The sequence below is a fragment of the Coturnix japonica genome, chromosome 3 (genome assembly GCF_054131305.1).
Source record: "Coturnix japonica strain WE chromosome 3, WE-NBRP24, whole genome shotgun sequence".
Taxonomy (NCBI): Eukaryota; Metazoa; Chordata; class Aves; order Galliformes; family Phasianidae; genus Coturnix; species Coturnix japonica.
This window is the reverse complement of record NC_140665.1, coordinates 56237889-56264285: the sequence shown is the minus strand read 5'-3', so window position 1 is coordinate 56264285 and position 26397 is coordinate 56237889. Positions and strand designations below refer to the sequence as shown.

The 26397-nt window shown below is 38.0% G+C and overlaps 1 protein-coding gene across 1 annotated transcript in view; it reads right to left on the bottom strand.

The window, feature by feature from the left end:
• Positions 1–26397, bottom strand: part of PTPRK (protein tyrosine phosphatase receptor type K) — a 392252-nt gene continuing 365855 nt past the window's right edge. The window contains exons 20-36 of the mRNA XM_015858508.3: positions 25904–25915; positions 24625–24809; positions 22778–22865; positions 21730–21806; positions 21519–21536; positions 19066–19102; positions 14922–15019; positions 14553–14669; positions 13675–13829; positions 12454–12589; positions 11599–11748; positions 10746–10919; positions 7746–7877; positions 7387–7512; positions 4757–4920; positions 3233–3368; positions 1–1277 (exon numbers count right to left, since the gene is read on the bottom strand). Of these exons, the coding sequence (XP_015713994.2) occupies positions 1224–1277; positions 3233–3368; positions 4757–4920; positions 7387–7512; positions 7746–7877; positions 10746–10919; positions 11599–11748; positions 12454–12589; positions 13675–13829; positions 14553–14669; positions 14922–15019; positions 19066–19102; positions 21519–21536; positions 21730–21806; positions 22778–22865; positions 24625–24809; positions 25904–25915 (1859 nt within the window). The 3' untranslated portion in view covers positions 1–1223. The remainder of the gene's footprint in view (positions 1278–3232; positions 3369–4756; positions 4921–7386; positions 7513–7745; positions 7878–10745; positions 10920–11598; positions 11749–12453; positions 12590–13674; positions 13830–14552; positions 14670–14921; positions 15020–19065; positions 19103–21518; positions 21537–21729; positions 21807–22777; positions 22866–24624; positions 24810–25903; positions 25916–26397) is intronic.

The following is a 26397-nucleotide window of genomic DNA, read 5'->3' as shown; positions in this document are numbered from 1 at the left end:
TATAATGAGAATCTGGATTTGGTTTATTCAAATTTTGCTTTCTCGGAAGCAAGCTTACATGTTCGTAAACATCAAAATAAACATTGCTTATGTTTACAATTTGTTAAACAAATACTTTTTGCACTAAAGGGCATTTGTAGAGCCACCTGTTTGCCTGACAGTTCTCCTGTTGACCTGTGCTTCAATATTTTTCTAACCAATTGGATCTCTTAGAACTCTAACAGTGCTTAAAAATTTCTTCCAGTGATGTGCAAGTCATAGGCAAGGTCGATTTGATGAGCGCCCTTCCTTACATAGATTTGAATCAGTATTTAACTAATGCAAATGTGAAAAACTATACATTTTCAGCAAAATGTTTTGACTTTGGTCCTGTGGTTAAAGACCTTCTATAATCGTTTACATGGATTTGATTCACAAGCATGTACACAACAAAACCACTATACCAATGTTTCTTGGTCTATGCATAAAAAGTATGTCTTCTACTTACACTAAACATACAAAAAATAAACTACAAAAATTGTTTACACTTGATTTCAGCAAAAAAAGCTTTCTTCAAGAAAAATGATTCTTCTTTTTTTCAGCCATCAAAAAAGGAATGCAAGTAAACAATAAATACATGTGCTTTCTCCATATAGACATATTTACACTTGAGTCTTTGGCTTATGTTTAAGTTTCTTTATAAAGATCTTTATGTGATCCAGCCATCATTGCACATTAAAACAAAATAAGCCAGTTTTTTTTTTTAACTATATATAATATATATATGCAACACTTGAAACGTATAAAGAATGAACCTTACTATCAATCTGCACTGTTATTGTACTTTAACAATGTATCAAAAGGAAAAAAAAAAAAAAAAAGAAAATTAATACCATATAGGAAATATTGATACATGCAACAGATGGTCGCTCTACTGTAATTGAGAGACGGCTGCATATACAAACACTGAAAAGTCCTAATTTGCGCAAATCTCTTCTGACTCCGGTTTTCATTAAATAGTATTTATGTGGCACTAAATGTTGATACTGTATACAAGCATAGAAACAGATTGAATTCTTTTATTAAGATACACAACTTCATAAGAAAAATACTTTGCATTAAAATTTAAAATCCACCCCCCGCCCCCTTTTCCCCTAAAATCTTTCTTCACAGGATCAAGAACTGTTGTCAAAACAGCGTAATGAGATTCATATATTTGGTGAACTTTGTTACATCCATTCCGACTAAGAGGATTCCAGGTACTCCAGTGCAACGTCATAGCAGAAGCGGTACTGCTCCTTTAAGGGAGAAAAGGAAAAAAAAGTAACAGAAAAGGTTAAATTGAGGTTCTAAACCAAAGCAGCAGTACCTACAAACAGGAATAGCCTTTTCTGACTACTAAACAATTTTAAATTCAAGACTGACACACTTGGGTGTGTCAGAGAGAAGAAAGCAGTGAGAAGAAAAAACAAGAAATGAACTCAATTCCTATTGGCCTTACTACCAAACTAAACAAGCCTGCTTTTGTGATTCTTTTTTTTTTTTTTTTCAAAGTAAGCCAGTGTGATCCACTAGCAGGAAATGGTAGGGATGTCTTAAAGGTTTTATTGTACTGCTCTTTTGTGTTATCTGATCATGCTGCTGAATGTAGGGCACATGACAATGTTGTATATTGGTCTTCCTGGTTTGTTTTCTAACTAATGACTCAACGGCTGCTGCTGTTCAAGAGTTCTGAATAAAAACCCACAAAGCACAGAAATATGTAACTACAGAAATTCAGTATCTGCAAATGAAAACTGCACTGGAATTCAGGACTATTTTGAAATTAGATATAAGTTTCCAGACCATTTATCAGAAACATAGACAATCTACCTTAGCCTCTCTTTACAGTGACACAAGTAATTTTCCATGTGATCAGAGCAGTTTTCTTCACAGCAGTGAACTGAAATCCAGTCAGCAATTCAATATGTTGCATCTCAGAAGTCTATAGCACAGCAGATTGTAAAGTATTTGCAGCAAAATAAGCAATACCTAGACCAATGTTACTGCTGCTTCAATATGTTCTAGCTGTTAACACGTTAACCATTTTTTAATTTATTCAGTAGCAATTGAAAGAAGTGATACACATTAATTAAGCAAATTGTGCCACAGAAGATACATGATACTAAACAAGCACTGACACCTGGAAAAAGGGCAGCGTAGGAAAAGGCAGCTACAGCCCTTTTGCTCAATATGCAAGTTCACAAGGTCAGAAGCAATTTTCAGGATGTATAAACTGCAAAACATTTTTAATTCCGATTGGCATCCCTGAATTTTATGCCGTAGGCAGCCATCTGGCTGAAAAGTGACACTGGCTGCTGGCAGTGCGAGAGTCAAATGGCAGAAGCACCAAAGCACTGTCTAACCTGCTTTCACATTCAGCTATAAGGAGGGAAAAAAATGAACTTGGGAGACCGAGCAATTTTTAAGCACTTTCCATGACATTCAGTTTTGGGACTGAAGTGATCAGACAGACAGATATGCATTCATGTATACACACGTATTCATCAGAAGAGTGAAGGTCATTTTGAATTTTGCCAACATACGTAGAAAATATTTCGTTTAATCTTGTGGCTTTGCTAGTTCATGCTTATGTTGTTTATGCATTTCCAACATACTAGATCCAATAGCCTTCGATTTTAAAGCACTGAGGTATCATTTTTGACTACTAAAGGTGGGGTAGCAAACATTAGCATTATTCAATATAGCTTCCAAAACAGCAGTTTTTATAAAGAAGTAAAATACACAGATCTCCTTTACAGCTTTTTCCTACCAGGAAGAAGTGCCTTGCTCTGTGAAATTTCAGGATGGCTACTGTGAGCACAACTTCTACTCAAATAGTCCAGGTTCTTTTGAGAAATCAAAGATCAGCCTATTAAATGAGAATGTTCCCTGTGAAAGTAACAGTACCAGTACAAGATATGTAGCATAAAAACTTAGCCTGGCCTCTTATGGTGCTGACTAATGTATACACAATAAATTTCAACTGTAAGTTGTAAAGTTTCTGAACTTTATGCTCACACTAAGAATCAGATCAGCCTCTGTTCAACATATACTATAATAAGGGTGTGTAAAGATAGGTCATCTTCTTCTCTTAGCTGAAGTCCCACATGGGTTGCTTTGATTTATGGGCACGGTACTACATGCAGCTCACTGAAGACAAGTCTCCGGCTCCCTGACCATTTGTAGTAACTGGTGGACTTTTTTTGCTTACCGGAGTTTCTACCATGTTGGGTTTACTGTTCCTCAAAGTCTTCACAGCATGGAAAACATCAACCACATTCTGCCTTTTTACCATCTCAACCACAATGCCGATGGCACAGAACATCCCACTCCGGCCACCACCGTTTCTGCACATAAGGAAAAGAGATGATTAAATGTCACTGGCACAATAGGGAACTCAATACATGCTCCTTTCAATCCATAAGCACGAGTGACTTGTGAAAGAGACCAAGTTTTGGCAATCACCTTGCAACTTCAGTGGGTTTGGATTGGTCTGATATACTCTGTGTTTCTGACCTTGCTCTCAGTAATTACTTTTTCACTCTGCCCTTGCAGCCCACCATGCCATCCAGCTATGTTATAGCTCAGTTTGCACTGGCATTACAAATTAAAAAGCAAATTCAATGCCAAGTGCAATACTTTCTGTTTAGTTCTAGAAGGAGACTCATTTGAATTACTTTAGAATATAGGGATTACCCAGCTAAAGTAATGCCAAGGAATCATTGATTCGGTATTTTGTTGACCTCTGTGGATACTTCTGAACTATGTTAACCTTCACCTTAAAGAAAGATATAGATTTAAATAGATGCTTTTTCTTGCTAAAGTATAGATAGGCCACAAGGTGCCATTGATACTGAAGAGAAATAGGTGGAAAGCGACCACAAGATAATTCCAAACACTTATGCAGAAGCCTATTTATGATTATTATTATTTGTGATTCAATTTTAAGATTTAAACTTTATACTTAGAGATACATATAAAGGAAAGAGGTCAGGAGAAAAAGATACTGCCTTTTTAAAACATCCAAACTAGGTCCTCTTTTACAGGAATTTTTATTGCTAACACTTGTAATCAACGGAGCAGTTCTGGTTGTTTTTTTTTTTTTTTTTTGTTTTTTGTTTTTTGTTTTTGTTTTTGTTTTTGTTTTTTGTAATGTCAGATAAGATGTCAGTATCAACAAAATTTATAGGATCATACTGTAGAATCTTTCTCAGTTTTCTTACACCAATACGTTTCAGTCTAAAACCCTCAACATATAGCAGGTCTTCTGGAATAAAAAAACAAAACAAAACAAAACACAAGACATGCAAGAGGTACACAAAAAACACAACCTCTGACACTCAGTATAAAATAAAATATTACTTTCAAAACTTAAACTGAACTGCAGAAATCCATCTGTATGTATTTTGTACTTGAAAAATGTGGTATTAGGTACAGGAGACAAAATGCAGTATCACCATAGGATAATATCAAAATACGTATACTCATGATGTTAGTTTGACCTGAAACTAACCTGAAAGTTGACCAAAGGTTAGTCTGCAATACCTGCAATACATTTTATTTCTTTTTCTCTCTTTCTTTTTTTCTTTTCTTTGTTTTTTTTAAAAGCAACAAAGATATGCATAACAATGCAGGCATTAGAATACCACTTGAGCATGAAAAAAAAAACCAAACAAGAAATAATTCATATCTACTTGTTTGAAGAGCAGTTACTGTGTTTCTCAGAATTACTCACAGGCAATGAATGATGGTCCGCCCCTCCCCTTCTTCACATTCCTCTTGCCATTTTTCAACTTGGAGGATTAACTTCAAGAAGGATCTCTTGGAAGCTGGTACATCTCTGTGAGAAGCCCATCCCAAATACTGGAATTGCTGCACCATTAAATAGCCCTCTTGTGGCTAAAGGAAATCAAAAAGGTTTTGGTCAATAGGGTACCTTTACATCTAGGTTGAGAAAACCTAAATATAAAACTAATATGGTACAAGTGTTTATATTATTGACAGATTATAACATGTATACTTTCCATATCATAAGGTCTCTACTTAATTAATAATTACTAGGCTCAAAAAAGATTTAAAAAGGAATGAATATTTTCAAGATAGACCCAATGTTTATCAGTCAGTACTGCAACCTATCCTGACTCCTAAAAGGCAAAATTCTCAAGAGTGTTCATCAAAGAGTTTCATTCTTAGCTTCAAAACCATCATTGTTGAATTCTCAGACCTACAGAAATGCAGAAACACAACCTTAGCTTTGTTTTAAACCTTCCCATGCATGAACCGATCCCATTATAAACAAGCAAGTTATATTCAAGGATCTTTTTCCTTAAATAAGGTCTTCCATTTTTGCCAGACTATTACAATCATGAGGGCCTCACTGTCAGCCTCTGATCCTTCCATGGTAGATTTTTTGGAATTGAATTGAGATGACAAAAGAAGCTTCAGGTACTGGAAAAACAGTATGTTCAGTTTCTTGGAGCTGAGGGAGTTGAAAAGTAAAAGGAATATGCATTTTGGAATAAGAAGAACAGTGCACAGAAATATTGAGGAAAAAAAAAGGTGTAAAGGCAAAATGCGTGGAAAATGAAGAGAAACAGAGAGCTAGAAAATCAAAACAGCAAAACAGAAAAAATGCAAAAAATGAATAAGATATGGACTGGAAAAAATATGAAAAGGAAATTTGAACACACAACAACAACAAAAAAGCATTGTAGCATAATATTTACCAGCGTGCCCACTCCTCTGCTTCCTGTAGTTTCCAAGCAGGCCATGAAGACCTGACTTTTTAGTTTATTTGTTTATTTATTTATTTTTTTTCCAACTCTGAATGTATAAAAGTATAGTTTATAGAAGAATCTAGTTACACAAATACTGCTCTTCATACTCAGAAAAAATCAAAGTGTGACCAAAATATCAGTTAAAAAAGAAAAAGTTTTCTATATACTCAGGTTACTCCAAAAGGAATGCCTCCTATTTATTTCCATGAACACTATAACAAAGAGCACAATAACACTGATGGAGCAAATCCTCAGCTACAAAACAGTGTTTTTAAACCCAGACACCACTACTAGTCTATTTGCACCAGTGACCTGATTGAGACGCTCTTCATTTTGCAGTGTGACAGCTGTGAATGGCCATCCTCAACATGCCTTGTCTTTCATGTCACTGTCACCACTGCTGAAATGCACCACCCACTGCCCCACTGTCATCACATCTCTTGTTTGGTCTCCAGCAATGTTCAGCAAGCATCAATGAATGTCAGTAGGTGCAATTTTTTCTTCATGGAGAAATTTACTGATACCCATGTGCTTCACATGCACTTCCACGTCAGACTCCATTCTGCTGACAGACTGTCCCTCTGCTGCCATCTGTCACACGGCAACAAAATGTAATGGAATATTGGCGGGAAGATTCAACCTCTACTGCCATACCACCAACATCTGCATCTGATGTTGTGAACCAACATTAATAACACAGGAGGCACTGCTTTTGAAGAAGCCCCTGTATAAACCTGTTCTTTTGCCACAGCAATTTTTCAACATTAAGGAAAGTTAAAATTATACTACAGACCACAGTTGGTGGTCAGTATCTGATATTAGATGGTGGCCTGATCATTATTAGATGAATGATACAGTACACAACCAGGGGCTGCTGGTTAACTGCACAGATGCATCTGTACCTCTTTACCTGTAGGTAACACAAATAAGTGATTTACAGAGGTGAACAAGAGGAAGAGACACTGTGTTACAAACAGGACTTGAAAGGATGCTGTGACAGTGTGAAACAGTTTGGGACAACAAAGAGACAAGACAATGCAATGTGTGAAAGAACTGACAAGACTGCAAGACTGGCATTGGTTTTGAAGTCAAGAAAACATGACAAAGGTAGGTCAAGGTACAGCAGCGCAGAGTCCTTCAGAGGAAGTTTCAGAGTTTTTTCACACCCCACTTTATAGGATGTGTAGTTCTTGGACCTCAAACTGAGAAGGTGCTGGTTGCATAACCACTTTGAGTGCTGCAGTTCCTGATGTAGGATGGAAAACATCTCATGGAAGTTGCAAACAAAATGCCTGTCACTACATGCTCTTTACATGGATATTTATTTCTCTATACACTGAATAAACAGAATCCTTCTCATACAACTTTTGCTTATTGCTTGTATTACAGAACAGCCACTCACCTTACTGTCCTGTCTACCTAATGGGTAGCTGTAGTAAAGCCCTGGAAGCTAGCATTAGATTTTGATGCTTCAGTTTTTCTGGGTGATGTCCTAAGAACATTAATATTTTACTATTATTCAAAATTAAAAATCAGAATAGCCTAGAGAGTATTAAAAACTGTTACATATCCTTATGATAATGCTTACTCTTGTTAGATTGCATATCCTGAAAATTCGGCTTATTACATCACAGTCCATTGAACAAGACACGCATTCCACTTGAATGGGACCGTACCGCAGTATTCCTTCTTCAGGCCAGTACTGTGGGCAGCCCTGTGCCAGAGCAAAATGGGTATAGTTAATTAAATGTTAAGTTATAATGGGAGCATTTTCTTGCACCAGTGCAGGCACCACACCTGGCCTTTACTTGTATTAACTAGTTGCTGTAAAGAAGAGCAACAGAATAACTGTAAAACAACTGCACTGCTCAACATTCTGATCATGTAGTGGGTGCAGAGATATTAAAGCATGTGTCAGTACATGGAAAACTCAAGCCCAAAACTAACCTGCGCTAAGTCGACCTCGTTTAACATCACAAGAGAAGTACAGCCGTAGTCATACACTAATCTCCAGAAATCTTTCACAGTGTTTGGTAAAGGATGCTGCGTGACAATAAAAGCTGCTGGCTGCCTGTAGCTCTGCAAAAGCAAACAAATATATTAGCACTGGTAAAGGAAGTACTTCTTAACTTCCACTTGAACTCCACAACAAAAATAAAATGTAAAAAGAACAAAGCTATAACATCAATTACATCAGATTTCATTGAAGCTGATTTTAAAAAATACATCACTGCGTCAAGTAAGAACAAGGGTTCTGCTGTGCTCAGGTCTGCGACCTCCACTGATGGGCTATGTACCACAGTTCAAATGTGCAGATGGCACAGCAGTGGCTCCAGAGGTCTCTGCTTGGAGGCTGAGGCTCGAGGCCATGCCATTCTGGGTACCGTGCCAGGAAGACTCAGCAGACAACCTGCTTCCATTCTGCACAGAGAAGTGTAAAGGTCCCAGCTAGTCACCTTGAACACACCAGGCCACATGCAAGCTCTGTAACTGACCTGCAGACAAAGCTCATTCCTGACAGTACACTGAGATGCAAATCCAAGCTGATGGCAACTTTTACTAGACTTCAGTCCTGGTCATCAGAATTACTGGGGCCTATTTCCATCACAAAACACAGGATAAACAGCAAAATACTATTTTCTGTCAGGACAGAAGATTCAGTTTTCTGCTTGCTGCATTATGCACAAGTACACAGGGCTTTCCAGCCCAGCATAAGTTGCTTCAAACACAACTAACAGCAGAGGGGTTAAGCCTCTTTTAGTATGTGACTTACTAGCAGCAGTCACAAGAGGAAAGAATGGAAGTTTTATGCAGACAATCTGCAACTATGCATGACAGAGTTCTGCAACAAGGGAACTAGCAAGAAAGCACTGACAGGTTCATTTGAGAAAAAAAGTAAGGAGGTGTTACCCTTGTTAGGCATATGGGAACCTAAGTGTCAGGTTTGAAGTCAAAATTCTGGGACTTCTGTTCACAACACAGAGATCCACATACTAAGTGCGTAGTGTGCATTCTGGATGCTTTCTACTGAAATAAGTAGATTAAATTAGCCTAACAGACCTGGCAGGGCAGCCACAACACTGCCTGCTTGCAGACTGGCATAAGGGATCTTCATGTGCAATGTATTAACATGTCCTCAGAGACCACAGTTTGAGCATCAGTACTTATTTGACAACAAAATAAGTTTTTTTCCCCAGTTGTTTGTTGTCTTTTCCCACTGTGTGAAGCATACTGGGGTGCAGACTGTGTCCTGCTTCCTCCATCTAACCAGGCAGCAAAGAGGAATGGCAGCTGTCAATTCTTTCCTTATATTTTTAAGAAATAAAACATGTACTAGCTGATGATTCCTAGCCCTTTTCCCATTATTTCTGGTTTCTCTTGAGATGAGAACATACTGAGATTAAGATGATCAGACTTTCAAAGAGAGCAGGCAGGGTATCTGCTGTCACACTGGGAAGCAGACATCTTTTTGTGGGAACACAGGAACAAATACACTGTGGAAAGAGGAAAATTTCTATTTCTGTTCTGCTACTGAAACTCCCTTTCCCTGGCAATGAGGTTCCCTTCTCTGACTAAATCAGTACTAACAAAATCACAAAAAGAAGAGCAAAAAACCCCTCTCTCATTACCCAAATTTTTAGCTCTGTACTTACAGCCTTGTTATATGCCTTCTTTGTAATATGTTTTCTGCTGCTTTCTTTCCCTTTATTACTATCATTTCAGTTTATACATACTTGCCTCCATTAACACACTGCTTGATTTCTGTCTCTGCCTGCTACATTGTTACACACTCAGATTCCTTCTGCCATATCGCGTTTAGTCTCTATTGTTTCCCTTTCTCCCCGAACACTCCCCACATAGATGTGCTGGTTGGTCTCTGTCACATCAATTTTATCCAGGTGCTTCATGTAATTTTAACTGCAATTCTAAACAATTTCCATTGCTACCAAAATTCTGCTCACTACTCTAATTCATCCATTCAGCCTCTATGACTCTCTAATGGATTAGTCTCACACATGCCACTCTGTTTTTCTGGCACAATAGCTAATTGTGAGATTAGGAACTGCATTTTGCTAGCAGTTCAAACATTTCCTGCACTAGCTCGGGCAGAGCTTTGGGGCAAACATCATTCAGGCCTGATGACTTTCGATGCTATTTACCATTTTATTCCAGAATCTCTTCTTGACACTGCAGTTTCTGACAGTAATACATTTTTGAGGAAAGTGAGAAGCTCTGAAAATCAGGCCACTTATTGAAGTATTTACAGTAAAAAGAGGCTTTAGAGGCCTAACCTTGGCAGTGTTAATGGAAGGCACAGGCAGGTATCTGACAGCATGTGTGATAAGCCTCCTTATCAACAAGACATTTCTAAGTAGGTTCACCTCCATTTTTTTTTTCCCATCACTTCACCTTTTTTCCCCAAGAGTACTTCTGCCACTCAAACTTCAAAGACTAAAAATCTTTAAGTGAGAGTTACAAGTCAAAATACAAACAACAACAAAAAAACACCCTATCCCCCAAGCATACCAAAGAAACATTTTGCTTCTTATCCCCCTCTCTCTCCTACTTCAACACACATATTTCTCCTAAAACAGATAGTAAGCTCATCCTTAGGTTGGTAATATTTACTTCTAGATATACATAAGATTTTTGAGATCCTGCTGTGATTTTGAGGTCTGTAGACTAAACCTTTACCTAATGGTGTTGAAATGGAGAGCTTTCCAATGGGCCACATAAGAATGCAAAAGAATGAAGACACCACACCTTCTGAGCCAGCAACACAAGCTGGTGGGGTTTCCTACCCATTTGCCATCTCTCTTTGTTAAGACTGTTTTACTGGGCACTATGCAAAGAAAGAATTGCCCTTTCTTTAACTAGTAAGTGTTCTCTATCATATTACACAGCTTTCCAAGGCACAGTATGTAGACAAAGAAGACAGTCTCTTACATCCATAAGAGCTGCATTGATGTAGTTGCTGCTCTCCCCATCAATAGTAATTAAGAAGGGCAGACATCTGTCAGGTGGCAGCATATCCATGAAGCGGTTCTTGTCGTGGTTCCTTGGCAAGCAAGCTATGCTGCAGTCCTCAGCTTGCAGGCGAGGGGTAACAGAATTCAGGGTCTAAGGCAGAGAGGAGACTTGCTTTATAGACAACATTCTCAAGATTCACTAAGTTATTAATTTAGAATATTGCAATGTGAGAAAACGTAAAGCATTAGCCAACAATTTAGCAAATAAACAAACAAATTCTATCTGTTTTCATGAGAGTAAAAATACATTTGCAAATAAGAGCTCCTATCTGTATGATAAGCATACGAAGGCTTTTTGAGGGCATTAAAACAGGTGTAAAAGGTGCTCCAAGTATCACTGAATGGCTTCTACCAGACACCAGCCCCTCTGAAAGGAAGAAAGCAAAAGGATCCTTTGCAGTCCCAAAGAGCTACACCTTCACTGTGCAAATGCAAGCTGAAACTCTCTCTGGTTCTCAGCCAGTGCTTTTTATTCCAGACAGATACTTACTGAAAGGCTATTCAAAGAAAGGTATTTCATATTTAAAGCTTCATATTTAAAGCAACTCTGCAAAGCATGTAGACATGGATACTTTATTTTGTGGAATACACGTAAGAGATAAAATGCTATAAATATGACATGAAAACTCTTTCCCTTAAAATAAATTTATACACAGGAAAAAAAAAAAAAACAACCACAAAACCACACAAAAAAAACCAATATCAAACAAACAAACAAAAACAAAAACAAAGCCATTGACAAGTGTAGAGTCAGTAAAAGCTGTGAATACCTGAAACTCATCTTTGAGATGTGAAGAGTTTGTCTGAGAGTCTATTCTAATCATATCAAAATAAGCAGCTTTGAATTCACAGACAGGAATGGCAGTTTCCCCACACAGGCAAGCTTCTAAAATGGCATCATGAATAAAGATGTATTGCTCCTACCAAATTACACAAAGAAACAAGAATTATTGTCATTTAAAAACAACCAATCTTTCCTTCTATTCAGAAAAAATAGATCTGCACACTGTAAAACTAAATCGAGTTACTGTTCATCAATCCATTAAACACTGCTTTAGTACAAACACTTGTCATAGTTGGGAACCAACCTTAAGTTAGTAAAACTCAAAAGCACACAGCGAATTATTTGAGGGGGTCACTTTTCTAGTGGTGCTTGTGGGTTTCTGTATATATGCCAGTGACTTGCTGTCTTTATTCATTTTATTTTTCAAAAATAACTTTTCTCATAATACTAACAGAAAGTGTAAATTGCTTCAAGCACTACCTGTGATTAGCAATCATTTGGCATGCTGTGTTCTCCTTGTGTGTGTGTGCAAGCTAGTACACCATTTGCCTGGTAGCTAGGCCAATTGTAAAATCAAGTGTGTCTCAATAGGAAGCATTTCTTCCCATTATTTTTCTGGCTTTCCTTGTGTTACAAAGTCAGACAAGTACTCACTTGTATGATGACAGAAAGAGCTGACAGGTTTGTTGCATGACCTTGGCACACAGCACTGCCTCCCAATGGAGACAACAGCCCCTCAGCAGATCCACTGTCTGCTGTTTGGCTAGTAACAGTGAAATTCTAACCATATTTCAGGCATATTTCAGAAAGCATCAGGTGCTTTGAAGTAAAAGTACTATACCTCTGTCTGTACCATGTTAATGCGACGGGACCGTAATGCTTTGACACAGTTGTAGATATCCACAACGCCTTCTCTTTCTGCCATATCTAGCATGATATCAATCACGATGTAACAACCTGTGCGTCCAGCACCAGCACTGAAGAGGATCAGTAAAATACCATTAGAAATAGTAGATGAAGACACCTACAAAATTTATAAACTCACTGCCTTGAGCATTTCTTTATAAAACCATTCACTTCTTTTTTCATCCCAACCACTGCCTAATATTTATTTTCTCTCCTTCACAATTCCTTTTAAAATTTCTGGTGTACCCCAAACAACCATTTTTCATCAGATTTGATTAATTAAGTAATGGCAGAAAGCATCTGTTTTTCTCTTTTTATCACCTAAATCAATACACAGAGCAAAAAAGAAGTTAGTTGAAATTAAGTTTGGAAGACGATTAAGCTCATGCACTTCAAAAGATGACAGATCTTGTCTTTATTTAATAAAAGATTAGGGATGATTTCTAAGTGATACCTTACAGTCAGAAATTAAAGTGTTCGGTTTATCAGCCAACCGCTGAACTGGTTTAGACAGCGCAGTGTCCCACAGATTCTCGCTTGATCTATTTTATTTTTATATAAAGCTAAGGACAAGTTTTGCATAGAGAATTTTAAAATCTGTAAAGAGTTAATAACTTTATCTGTAGTATATAATTAAACATTTGACAAGGTGAAAAGAAATCGTCAAAGGTGTGTTTCTTAACAATACAACCCTTGCAAAACTTTGCACAGGAAACAACAGCCTGTACTTGTTGCCACTAGCCTCATTCTATCTTCATTCACCTATTTGTTTACATAGATTACATTAACAATATGTTCAAACACTATATACAGTGCTAGATTATCAATGCAGCTGTATCTACATTTCTTGAATGCTGTCATAAAATTAGACAGTAGGTTACCTAATGGTAGCCAGGAATATAAAATTACTTTAGCTGGTGCAGTTCTTGAAGGAAAAAGCAAATCTTTGGCCATACCAGTTAGGAAAGCAGTATTAGAATTTAGCTATTCTCAAATGTTGCTGTAGACAACCAAATCCTACTGCAGTGTGAATCAGGCAATTCAGAAGGAGAAAAACAAAACCCATAACACTTCAAATGATGGGTGCTTCTCAAGAAACTATTATAAATACTCACATACACAGCTGTGGAAAAAAATCTATCACATCTGTACATACCTGCAGTGGACGACAATAGGTCCTGCGCTAGGAGGATTAGATAATTTGACTCTTCGTATAAATGAAAGCAAGCCTGTAGCATTGTAAGGAACTCCATGATCAGGCCAGCCAGTGAAATGAAACTGTTTGACTTCACGGATTTCATTGTAGCCTCTCTGTAAAAGGCAAAAAAAAAGGTTATGAATTTCAAAGTATTTCACAGACAAGATACACTTTGACTCAAATAATGGCACCAGTGATAGAATCTACATGCCATTTTCATCATTTTGCCAATTAGTTAAAGTAAAGAACATATAAAGTGTAAAGATGTCATTGTATCTTAATTTCCATTTTGAAGTTCATCATTCTTTCTTTTGCTATTATAGTACGCTAGTTTTGCCTCATTAGATAGTTGTTCTATACTTAGATGCAATTTGCATCGATATTCAGAACTTCCGCTCATTGACAATAAGTTCTCAACATCCACAGGCAAGTATAATGATATATCAGAGGACCACAGCTGTATCATATATCTTGCATTCACAGAGTTTGTTCTTTGATTAAGTGAGATTGGCTCAGCTGCATTCAGAGCAGAGCAAAAGGAGATGAATGACTGGCATGATTCCTAATGGAGTACTTGAGCTCAGTTCAGAAGTTTGGCTACGGAGAAAAGGTGAATGTAAGAGAGGGGATGGTAGCAGTCAGCATTTCTGGGGAAACTGAAACCCAGAGTGACATGAGTGGAAATACGTGATGCAGTGTGCTGTGGCTGCCTATGCTGTGGGCTAAACCAAACAGATGGATTTCGTATCCAACCTGAACACATGGAAGCACAGTCCCTGACTTACTTCTTGCCATCAGGAAATAGTATTTGCTGAGTCCTTTCAAAATGTGCTCACCCTTCCAAGAGTGAAGGTCCTGACCACGTACTCTGCCAGGGGCTCCATCTCTACACAAGTCACCTTGAAGTCACCATAAACTTCTGTGTCGTCAGGCCAATATTTGTAACATTTGACCTAAATATAAAATGAGGAGATGCTTTACATCCAAGAAAAATAAAACTTATATATATGTTACTGCATGTACTAAATTAAAACACACTGTTCCAAAATGACCATACAGTCATGTGACTTGTCACAGCTAATGTTTTTTCTGTCAGGTCAAGTACTAGTTACAGGGAGTTTATGCCATTTTACATAGTGGCAGTTACCAAATTCATACCAAATTCATCTTTAAATTAGGCCTGCGGTATCAAAATAAATACTTACTCTTCCAACTTCCACTAAGTTTGTGACCATCACAACACAAGCTGATTGCTCCTGCCATATCATTCTCCAAAAATCATATACAGTCTCATGAACTGGACCTGTAAGAAAAACGCCAGGTGACACCATGCAACAAAATAACAGGCAAAGTGAATGCTAAAAATAAAATCCATTTCTTTACAGAGCTGGCATGCATGAATGCACTTGCTCAAAGATGAAAGCTTCATGAAACCACATCATCACACCTTCACAGCAGTTTCCGGCTTACATTGTTATTGCTAACCAGTGCTCAGTTTTCTCAGTTTAACTGAATTACCACATGAAATAAATGAATCACTGGAAGTGGCTTGAAAACTACAAGGACACAACAACACATGACTAGATCTATACTATGTTTCCTTTACGTTTTTTAAATAACATGTTGAGTGTGAGCTTCTTTGGAAGTTCACCAAGGTGCTGGTAATACCAGCAGTGGAAGAGTGGCACAGAGTGCATTCAGTGCTATCTCAATGCCAGCAAAGTGAGCAGCCATGAAGCACAAAGGGCATTTAAACTTATTTAACTACACTTCTCAGAAGAAAGCAAGGAACACTCGTTTAAGTTTTGCCTCCTGCTCTGCTGCACAGATCAGATGCACTTGGTTGAGGGACAGTGGCTTTTGCCCTGTTACACCTATCTCAGAAACAGCACCCTACCACAGTGCCACAGTACTGTAGCACTGCTGTGCATGGTTCACATGGTTCACATGGTTCACATCATCACAATGATGATGCATGCTTCATCCTTCATGTGTGCTGTGGTTTAATCCAGCAGGTGGCTCAGAACCACGCAGTTGTTTGCTCACTCTCTTCCTTCCCATTGGAATGGGGAGAAAATTAAAAAAGACACTAGGAAGTAGAATTTGAAGGTTGAGATAAAACTACTTACTAAGATGAAGAAAAGGATAACAGTTCATAGAATCATAGAAGGTTGGAAAGGACCTAAAAGGACCTACAAGATCATTTAGTCCAGCCATCCTCCCATAACCATTTCTAACACAAGCCACTAAACAACATCTTGTAGCTGCTCATCCAGACGCCTCTTGAACACCACCAGGGACGGTGACTCCACCACCCTGGGCAGACATTCCAGTGCCTGACCAATCTCTGAGAGAAAAAGTTCTTCCTTATGTCTAGCCTAAACCTCTTCTGGTTCAACTTGCGGCCATTTCCTTAGGCTGTGTTTGTTGCCTGGGAGAAGAGGCCAAACCTCTCCTCATCACAGCCTCCCTTCAGGTAGTTGTAGAGTGCAATGAGGTCTCCCCTGAGCCTCCTCTTCTCCCAGCTTCCCAAGCCCTCCTTATAAGATTTGCTCCAGACCCCTCACCAGTTTTGTTGCCCTTCTTTGGACAAGTTCCAGGGCCTCAATGTCTTTCTTGTAGTGAGGAGCCCTAAACTGAACACAATACTTCAGATATAGCCTCACCAGTGCTGAGTACAGGGGGATGATTACCTCTCTGCTCCTGCTGGCCACACTATTTCTAATACAGGCCAGGATGCCATTGGCCCTCCTGGCCACCTGGGCACACTGTTGGCTCATGTTCAGCCGAGCACTGACCAGCACTCCCAGAATCATAGGGGTTGGAAGGGACCTCCAGAGATCAAGTCCAACCGCCCTGCCAGAGCAGGTTCCCTACACCAGGTAAAAGGAAACCCCAGGTCCCTTTCCTCTTCACAGTCAACCAGCCCTTTAAACCAAGCCTATAGTGCTGATGTGGTTAGTGAAGCCAAAGTGCAGGACCTGGCACTTGGCCTTGTTGAACCTCATCCCATTCAACTCAGCCCAGCAATCCACACTATCCAGATCCCTCTGAAGGTCCTCCCTACTCTCAGGCAGATCCACACCACCTTCCAACTAGGTGTCATTTGCAAACTTACTAAGGATACACTCAATCCCCTCATCCAGGTCATCAATAAAGATATTAAACAAGATGGGCTCTAGCACTGACCCCTGGGGGACACCACTTGTAACAGGTCACCAGCCAGACTTAACTCCATTAGCCACTACCTGTTGGACACAGCCCTCTAGCCAGTTCCTTATCCAAGGGAGGGTACACCTGTCCAGGCCACAGGCAGCCAGTTTCCCCAGGAGAATACTGTAAGAGACCGTGTCAAAGGCTTTGCTGAAGTCTAGGTAGACTACATCAACAGCCTTTCCCTCATCTACCATTCTGGTCATCCAGTCGCAGAAGGAAATGAGGTTGGTCAAGCACATGCCTTTCATGAACCCATGCTGGCTGGGCCTGATCCCCTGGACGCCACGCACATTCTGTGTGATCTCACACAAGATGATTTGATCCATAACTTTCCCTGGTACTGAGGTCAGGCCGACGGGCCTGTAGTTCCCCAGATCCTCCTTACAGCCCTTCTTGTAGACAGGAGTCACATCGGCAAGCCTCCAATCCTCTGGGACCTCTCTAGTTAACCAGGAGCGCTGGTAGATGGTGGAGAGCGGCTCAGCAGTCACTCCTGCCAGCTCCCTCAGCACCTGAGGGCAGAGCCCGTCTGGTCCCATAGACTTGAGACAGTCCAGGTGGAGAAGGAGCTCTTTAATTGTCCTCGCCTGACTCACTGGTTGGGGTATTTTGTGTTCCATCCCAGACTTTCAGATCAGGGTATAAAATACCCTGAGGATAACTGGTCTGCCCATTAAAGGCAGATATAAAGAAGGCATTGAAGTTATAGCTGTGACTATACATGTAGAAGAAGTATATGTAGAAGTATAGTTGTGACTATATACATATATATAAATGTATACAAATTGTGACGCACCAGCAGTTGCTCACCAACCCCTGACTGATGCCCACCTAGCCCCACGAACAGCAGAAGGGAAGGAAATGAACTCCCACTCCTTTCAAAGCTCTCTTTCTGCACAATGTCATATGATATGGAACATAATATGGAATACCCTTTTGGCCAGTTTAAGTCAGTTGTCCTGATTCTGTCCCCACCCAGCTCCCTGGGCTCCCCCCAGACCTTTGCTAGTAGGAACTGAGAAGCTGGAATGGCTTTGGCTCTGTACCACACTGCTTTGCAGCAACTGAAAACATCAGTGTGTTATCACCACTGTCCTTCTAAAACCAAAACATAGTGTCACACCACACATCTTGAAGAAAACCAATTCCATTCCAGCTGTAACTAAAACAATTTGCACACTAAAGCAGCAAGTATTTTTTGTGTCCAGTACACAATATAGTGCGCTACAATTTACATAGTAAAACAAAAATAAAATACAAGTGTAGACTTAACCATAGAGATACCAGCTTAAATATGACTTACACATAAATCAAAAAGCATGGACAGAAATATAATCATCCTACTTTAAAACAAGCATTTAGTTTGCCCCTTTTGGTGTGGACCTACAATCAAACAACGGCACTAATGACAAGATATTTCCAGCCAGCTATCTGATTATACCCCCAGATGAAATAATGACTCTTCTAAATCTAATTATTTTTATTTTAATTCGTAGCTCCTGGCATTTCATTGCAATCTTAGCCTAATCTATTCATTCTTTCCTCACTGCGAGGAATTTTATCAGAAATACAAAATGAATAATCTCCATAGAAATTCAATTTTTTCCTCTTACTCCCCTTCTTATTTAGCAGCATGTTACACTGTAACAATTTTTCCCATTTCTTTCTACAGAGATGCTTTGTCCATCTTGAGTCTTTCTTTACCCAGATTTGCTGAGATAGCATTTTACTTATCTTTACCATCTCCATCCTGGACTAAATCCATAACAGTAAAATAAAACATTGTAACCTGGGGGAAAAAAATGCCTTAAGACAGGTTGAAACCATTCTCTGTCCACATACTTCCCCTCTCTATTCATCTTCATAATTGGAAATCACGGTAGTAGCTAGTGACTTTATCAGCTGAATTTATCACTGAAAGAATAGCTCAATATCTAATTAACATGACAAATAAGAGCAATTTTTGCATTTATTCACATTCTACCTAAACATGCTATGTTAATTTACCATAACACAAGACAACAACTCATGATATTGGATATACTTTATTTTAATCTACTTCATTTTAGAAAAATGCTGCTGGATATTGCAGAGAATATTTATTAGGTTTGATTAATGCTGACAGATTCTTACCTTGCGTTGCAATGTAGTGACTTGGTCTCTGATATCCCTAAAAGAATAATATAGGTAGGTATGAGTACCATATTACTATTCAGGAGGAGAAAATAAAAACACGATGCACTACAGGATTCTTATGTCTATACAACCTTTTCAGAATAAACCAATATTTAAGAGCAGCACGAAGCTCAAACCCTAAAAAAACTGTTAATGCTGAAAAGGTTTGAATGACAACAGATAGAATGGAAATAACATCTGACTTGAATAGACATTGGGCCTAAAAACTAGTCCTCTCTTGACATTGTCTCCTCAGCCAAATACAATCGGGTATTTATTTAAAATTTAGTAAAAAGTGTCTTTGCCACCAGATTATCTCAATAGTTTATCAGTATATTCAACTCTTTCAACATTAAAAAATACAAAACAAATCAAAACAAAACAAAACAAAAAACCCACATAATTTTGCCTTCTTGTAGATTTACTGTAAGGCACAAAGAGGAATATACCCAATCCATAAATAAGACATTTCCCATGCCAGAGCTAGACAGTGTGGTGAGTGCAAAGAATCAAGGTCACACTGCAGGGGGATTATCTGCAGAATATTTTACACTAGTGCACAAATTGCGCATGTACTGAACTAGACATGATATACACAAGTATATACACACACATATATATTTACATACAAAGATATACAACTTTGCACAATAACCAAGTCTCTCCAATTATCTAGGTATATGCCAATACTACCTATACTGCATAGCATCAAACAGCAATTGTCTCATTAAAAATTACAAGACTAATAGATTCTGCTCTTGAGGAAGACTATATTTTGATCAGTGCCAGCAACATTATCTACAAAGATGAAGGAAATATGCATTACTGGTGCAAAGACAATACAAAATTTCACTACATGGGAGGAAAGGAGTAACTCCAATTATTTGCTAAGTTACAGGTTTATTAAGTGACTTGAATCAAGTATTGCATTGCAGGGGCTCAGGAGTCCTTGGATTCCCAATACACAATTCTAGCTACTAAACTGAAGGATTTCAGTGTAACCAAGAAGTTTATATAATTTCCTATGGACCGCTTCATTATCTTGTATAGATTGAAAACACTTTCCTTTTAGGGCTTATGAAATGACTTCTGAACATCCTACTCTTGACTTCACATGAGGACAAGACTGCACCAAAGTATTGAAAAAAATAATTATCCAGAAGTCCATAAGATCAAGTCCCAACTTCAAATTATTAAAGTGTGATCTGTGCTACCCTCATTAACATTTGGTAATTCTTTCCAGAAGAAGGTAGAAGTGTCACTTTAAAATTGCAGAATGCTAGTTTTAACTTGTAGCCTTCCTGTCTGGTTATAGTGAGATCCTATTTACTTCTAAATAAGAAAAACAATATCCTAAAGGAACTGGAATTACTACAAAATTGGGAACATTTTCTTGTTTAGAGCCCCAGGCAAAACATCATAGGCCCAACACTTCAGTGAGATTGCCATATAAAAGTATAAAAATAAAAAGACAGTGATATACCTGAAGCTAAATCTTTTTATCCATGGAAACTTAGAGAGTTTTAAACAATTCATTGACTAACAGAAAAAAAATGAGTAATATGCAATTACAAAGAAATCAAACCCATGTATTTTAAAAACACTTTCAATAGCCATTTCAGGACCATTTAAATTTCTATGAATACTACTACTCTTTCATTCCCCATGTGTTAAAGTTTTATTTTGTTAATCAGAACACATGGCAAGAATTGTTCACATTTCCTATTCATAACAGCTTCTTTTTAATTTATATTTTCATCCAAGTATGGAATTTCTATTCTAGGCCTTTTTTTCTGCAGGTAAAGAAATTTCTATTACATTAAAATGTATGTAACTATATGTATGTTTGTGTATATACTTTGTAATATCTAAATTAGCACCTTACAAAAAATATTAGCTAAATATTCATTTTGTACATATTGTTGTTAAAAACAAACAAGCTAACAAGAATCATAAAGGCCATTATCCCTCCTTGTTTGCCAGATATTACAACTTTTTCACAGGCACATATTCAGATGACTACAGAACAGTATACTATCCAGTTTCTCACATACAAATGGGAAGGAGAAAACAAAAGCTAGTGGGGGAAATCATTATCATCATCATTGAAAAAAAGAAAAAAAAAAAAGAAAAGAAAAAAAGGAAGCGTACACTAAGTTTTCTTTAACAGACAGATTCACCCAAGTTATCAAACAATATTCAGTGCTACGTTACAAGTCTAAATTAACTTTTCAAAACATGTACAAAACATATTCACACCAAAGGAAATTTATAAAGAAAGAGATGATATAAATTAGATGAGGCATGCACAGTTATCTTACGACAAAAATAGAAGAGCAAACTAATTAATAACAATATCTATATTAAATATTTACAATAGGATGTTGTTATTCACATATAGTGGTACTTACATCCCTGTACAGCCAAATCTACAGCCCAAACCAAAGTCAGATGTGAAAGAAAGCACAACAATGTCAGTGAGTACTAGGACGTAGAACAAGGAAAGTGTACATTTTGTTCTTAATAAAAGAAAGCTTTCAATAAATTTGAAGGCATAACATGCAAAATTTTCACATAGAGAAGGTAGTAGATTGTGAGAAAGAAACTGTGCAATCCACTCACATCTATGTAGTTGGCATTAATGTAATCTGAAGATGGATCATCTTCAACAGGTTGCAATATCACCCTGGAGTGGTCATCTGTAAAAACCAAGTGGTTATGGTGCCTTTCTGAAGCGTGATTTTAAACTAAAATATTATGATAAGTCCTCTAGAAAACCAAAATCTGCTGACACAAGCACAATAAAATCTTCAGCCCTTAACTCGAAGTGTTTACACAGAACTACTAAAAGTCATTTTATCTGTGATCTCCAATTACTTGAAAAATATTCATTAAATTTAATTAAGCGTAGCTGAAATGCATCACAGTGTTACATGCAGTAAAAGGACACAAAGAACCCAGGTTACTTGCTCAAAGTCCCTTTCAAAACCAGCTCCACTGATGGGCACCTAGAAATCCAGAAATAATGATTACTGTTTCCTTACTTCCAGCTCCGAGTCTGTTCCAAGTTCATACCGACATTTTAAAGAAATTAAGAAAGTCACAAAGTAGCCATGAGCAACACACTCTGGATTTGATGAAGATAACCCTACCAGTTCAGGGGCCTCTCCAGTAGCTTCTTTCCTGCACAATCAATCGCTTTTGTAAAACAATAACAAATTGCATTATCCCAGATGATGAATCTAAACTATTGAAACTTTATGCCTAAAGACAAGAGACAGAACTCTCTGATTTTAATCATGTTATTTTTAATAATCAGTTTTAAACAACTGCAATTCAGATGTACCAATGGCAAATAACATAAACTGGATATGTTTTGAAGCTGTATTACCTAAAATAAATTATGACTGTAGAAAACTAATGCAGAATTAACACACCAATGAGTGTTAGCTTGTCACTGTTATATGCTTACCACAGCTTGTACAACAGAGAGGCAAAAAGAAAGTTGAACTGTGAAGAATAAAAAAAAGACCTAAAAAAGACACTGCCATCCTTCTCTGATTGGGTTATTTAGCAGGTATGCCACCTGGGACTTTTTAAGCAGGAGAGAACATGGAACAAGCTGTACAGGAATACGTCTATCACTAAAATCATGCACACTGATACTCACATGCTATAATGTTTCCATAGCGATTCTTTGCTCTGTTTTGATCCTTCTTAGCGACATCCCAAGAAGCTGACTGCCCCTCAAAGAAACTCTATAAATAAAAATGTTCCGAAAGAAAACATTCCGACCATTAATTTACCTCCAAAAATAACCATTTAAAAGAACTTCCCTACCATAAAGTAAGCTGGCTCTGCTTGTCTGATCTGGTCAGCCAGACGGCACGGCAGCCTAAAGAGGGAGGAAGGCTCTTCCTCCCTGTGACTGATATGGGTCAAAAGGTAACTCACTGAGGGACTCCAGATCTCAAATTCTGCTGGAAAACTGAACATGCACAGACAACCTTATTACAGATGAACCACTGCAAGTTGAGAAAACAGGTAGATTGATCACCCTTCTTGTAGAATGTCATAATATGTAGCCTGTTTACTACAACATTACATTATGTTCCTCATTCAGTTTTGTGCAGTGGCTTTCCTTTCTACAGAGCCATCAGAAAGCCTCCTCTGTCAGCGTTTAATGTCCGTGTTGTTTTTACTCATGTCCCTCCCTCTAGCCAATAAGAAAATTATTTAGTATTTCTGATCTCTTTTCAAGAGTCTGATCTCTCAGTAGTGATAGATGTAGAATTTGCTCCTCCTGGGATTTTTCTTCATAGCCTGTAGATACTTTACAGCTGTTGCAGGTCTATACTATTCCCTCCTTCCAGATGTTCTCTTATTCTGAGCTGGACAAGTTAGCTTCAGAAAATACACAGCAGCCACAGAAACAAAACTTTAATGCACATGCAGAAGCACAAGCCAGGGCAAAGATGTCACGTATGGCAGCAGAGAAAGTAGTAAGCAGGACAACACCTGATAAGGGATCAGGGACAACCCTCCCCAAGCAGTCCTTGACATTGAAGGTAGGCAGAGTGTAACGAAGTGTATTTAAGTAAAAGAGAGGAAAAGAGAATAATATTCTTTTAAAAACCACATATTTATTTAGTCCAGTTCTTATGTTACAGTAGAGACAGCTGCAGAAAGGAGAGAAGGTTGAAAACTGAGTCAGAAGAGATTGCTTACTCAGAGAAAAGTCATTTTAAATCTAGCTGTATTGCATGCGACCTTGGCAGTATCATTCCCATCTTTACCATGTGCACTGCCTGATGTTCTAATTCCAAAGAATCACAAAAAGGTTTAGCAATTGGAAGTGAGATGAATCTGTACGCAACTACTGCCCTCAGCGCTGAAAATTTTGGGTTTTCCTTTTTAAATTAAAGTTGCAAGTGGACATGCTCAGGCAGGTCTAATAAGGACTTCAGGAAGTCACAATCATCAAAACTTCTTTACTGCTTGTCAGCTGGAGTTTAGCCCCAGTACTGCCCTACTGAGATGCCTAAATAAATCAAAGGAGTGCTTCCAGTTTGTGCTTCTGGCAAAACCAGCCAGGTTAAATCATCACTTTAACCTAATCTAGGAGATCTGCCTTGAAGATGGCTAGGAAAACTCACATAACTAATTACAGAATTTCAACTAAGAAGCAGAGAAGCGGTGGCAAATTCTTACAATATGTCAAAAACATTCAGCAGGGCATGTCTCCTTACATCCACAAGAAAACACATAGTGTTTTTCCCAGGCATTTGTAACAGCTCAAACCACTGCTCTCCAATTACTATTTCACTTTTGGGTTACATACCGAGGAATCTTATGCCTGCTCATTTTTATTTTATTTTCACTTAATCCTATGACATTTAGCTGCATCCTTCTGTAATGCAATGCAAACTAAGGGCTGCAGCTTTGAAAAATACTTTTTTTTTTTTTTTTTTTTTTGCTAGGAAAATGTTTTGCAAGTTAAACCACTGAAGATCTCACCTCATACTCCTCTTTAAATCCATAGCTGTCAGAAGTCTTCATCAGGTTAATGTGCTGCAGTAGATCAGCCACTCTGATGGCGGGGTGCAGCTGCCCAGTCTGGTAGGGGGACTCTGTGCCTTCACACAGGTAACGGGGGACATCCAGGAGGCGACTGGACTCTGCTGTTGCGCTGTGATTTTCATCTGTGATCAAAAGAAATTAACGCACTAGTTACTCATGGGGCAATATCTGCTGCCAGATGTATCAAGATCTATTTTTAGCCTCTTCCTTCAAAAATATGTCTAATTTATGTGAATGTAAACTCTTTACTCACATAGATCTTGGGGAGTAATATAAAAGAATTTAACTTCAAACACATACGAAATTTTGCAATCCTTCATCCTGCAATACAGAAGTCTGAAGGGCACTTTATTTGAAGCTACAAAACTTCATGACATTAATGTACTTGTGAACTCCAGCCTCTATCAGCCAAAGTAACTTTTTAATGGCTAATATGTATCATCAGCAATTCTACACCTTAAACAATAAATTTTAATAGCAATGTAGTGGTATCAGCAGATCATTTTTCTAAAGCCAATGAATAGCAAACTGAGAGCCAACTAAAACACTGAAGCAATTCTGCCATAGATTCAGAAGACCAGCTCTATCTGAGGAAAAGAATCAACAGTTCAGAGTGCTTATTTTAACTCAAATCTTCTAGTAGAAAAAATAAAACTGCCAAGTACGTTGATTTTAGCTGCCATTTTTACTCTGCATAAATATAGAAATCTCTTTCAATGTCCTACATTACAGTAATCCTTTTATCAAAACCAAACCTTAAAACTGGGTGAAATTATCACATTTAATCAGTTCCTTCTGTGAAATGAAAATTCCAATTGAAATCATTTTGGATTGTAACTACAGAAATGAGCAGGGAATACATGACCTGATCCCACATTCATTTATTTCTTTGCAATTAGTCTACAAGTTTCCTTGCAAAAGATTCAGATTAGAAAGTAAAACATCATGAAAACAACAAAAAAGTAGACACTTCAAGGGTTGGATTTACTTCAATTCTGCCAAAATGCAAAACCTGTTAATGCCTTCTGGAATGAGAACTCCTAGTAAGAAACCCGATTCCTTGAACTGTCACAAAAGTTGCTAATTTCAGTGCATTAATGCCTCGCTACATTGCTTAATAATGTGAGTGACATGCAGCAGTCAATCATTTTAAATTACATACAATTCAAAATAATTCAGAATTTTCAGTTTTCCCCATTCCATGCTATATACTTACCAGTAATAGGCACTTTACCCATTGAAGCAGCAAAAAACAACAAGTGAACAGAACATAAGAAATTTATTTCAGGACTATATTAGAAAATGACTAGAAGAAAACGACATTAAAAGTTGTTAAACCTTCACAACAGGCAACAATGAAAGCAGTTTAAAAAATATAAGGGCTACATTATGCTATCAATGTAATGATAGGAACTTGAAAAAAGCAAAACTGTCATACTAAGTTTGAGCTAGTGTACACAGAATGGAGTGTGGCATTAATAAGCTATAGGTGAAGAAAAAGAAATCTAGTACAGTTACTAATAACAGCTTCACATAAAATAAAATTGCCTCTAATTCAGAGCCTATACAATTTTGCTCATCTCTAAATAAAGCAGATGTAATTGTGATGCTGTTGTCATGTTGAGCCAAGTAAAGGTAAAGGACAAGGAGCAGGCCAGGTGATCTCAGCTACTCAACCCCTTCCACATGGCATGCCCAGAAGGTTGCCTA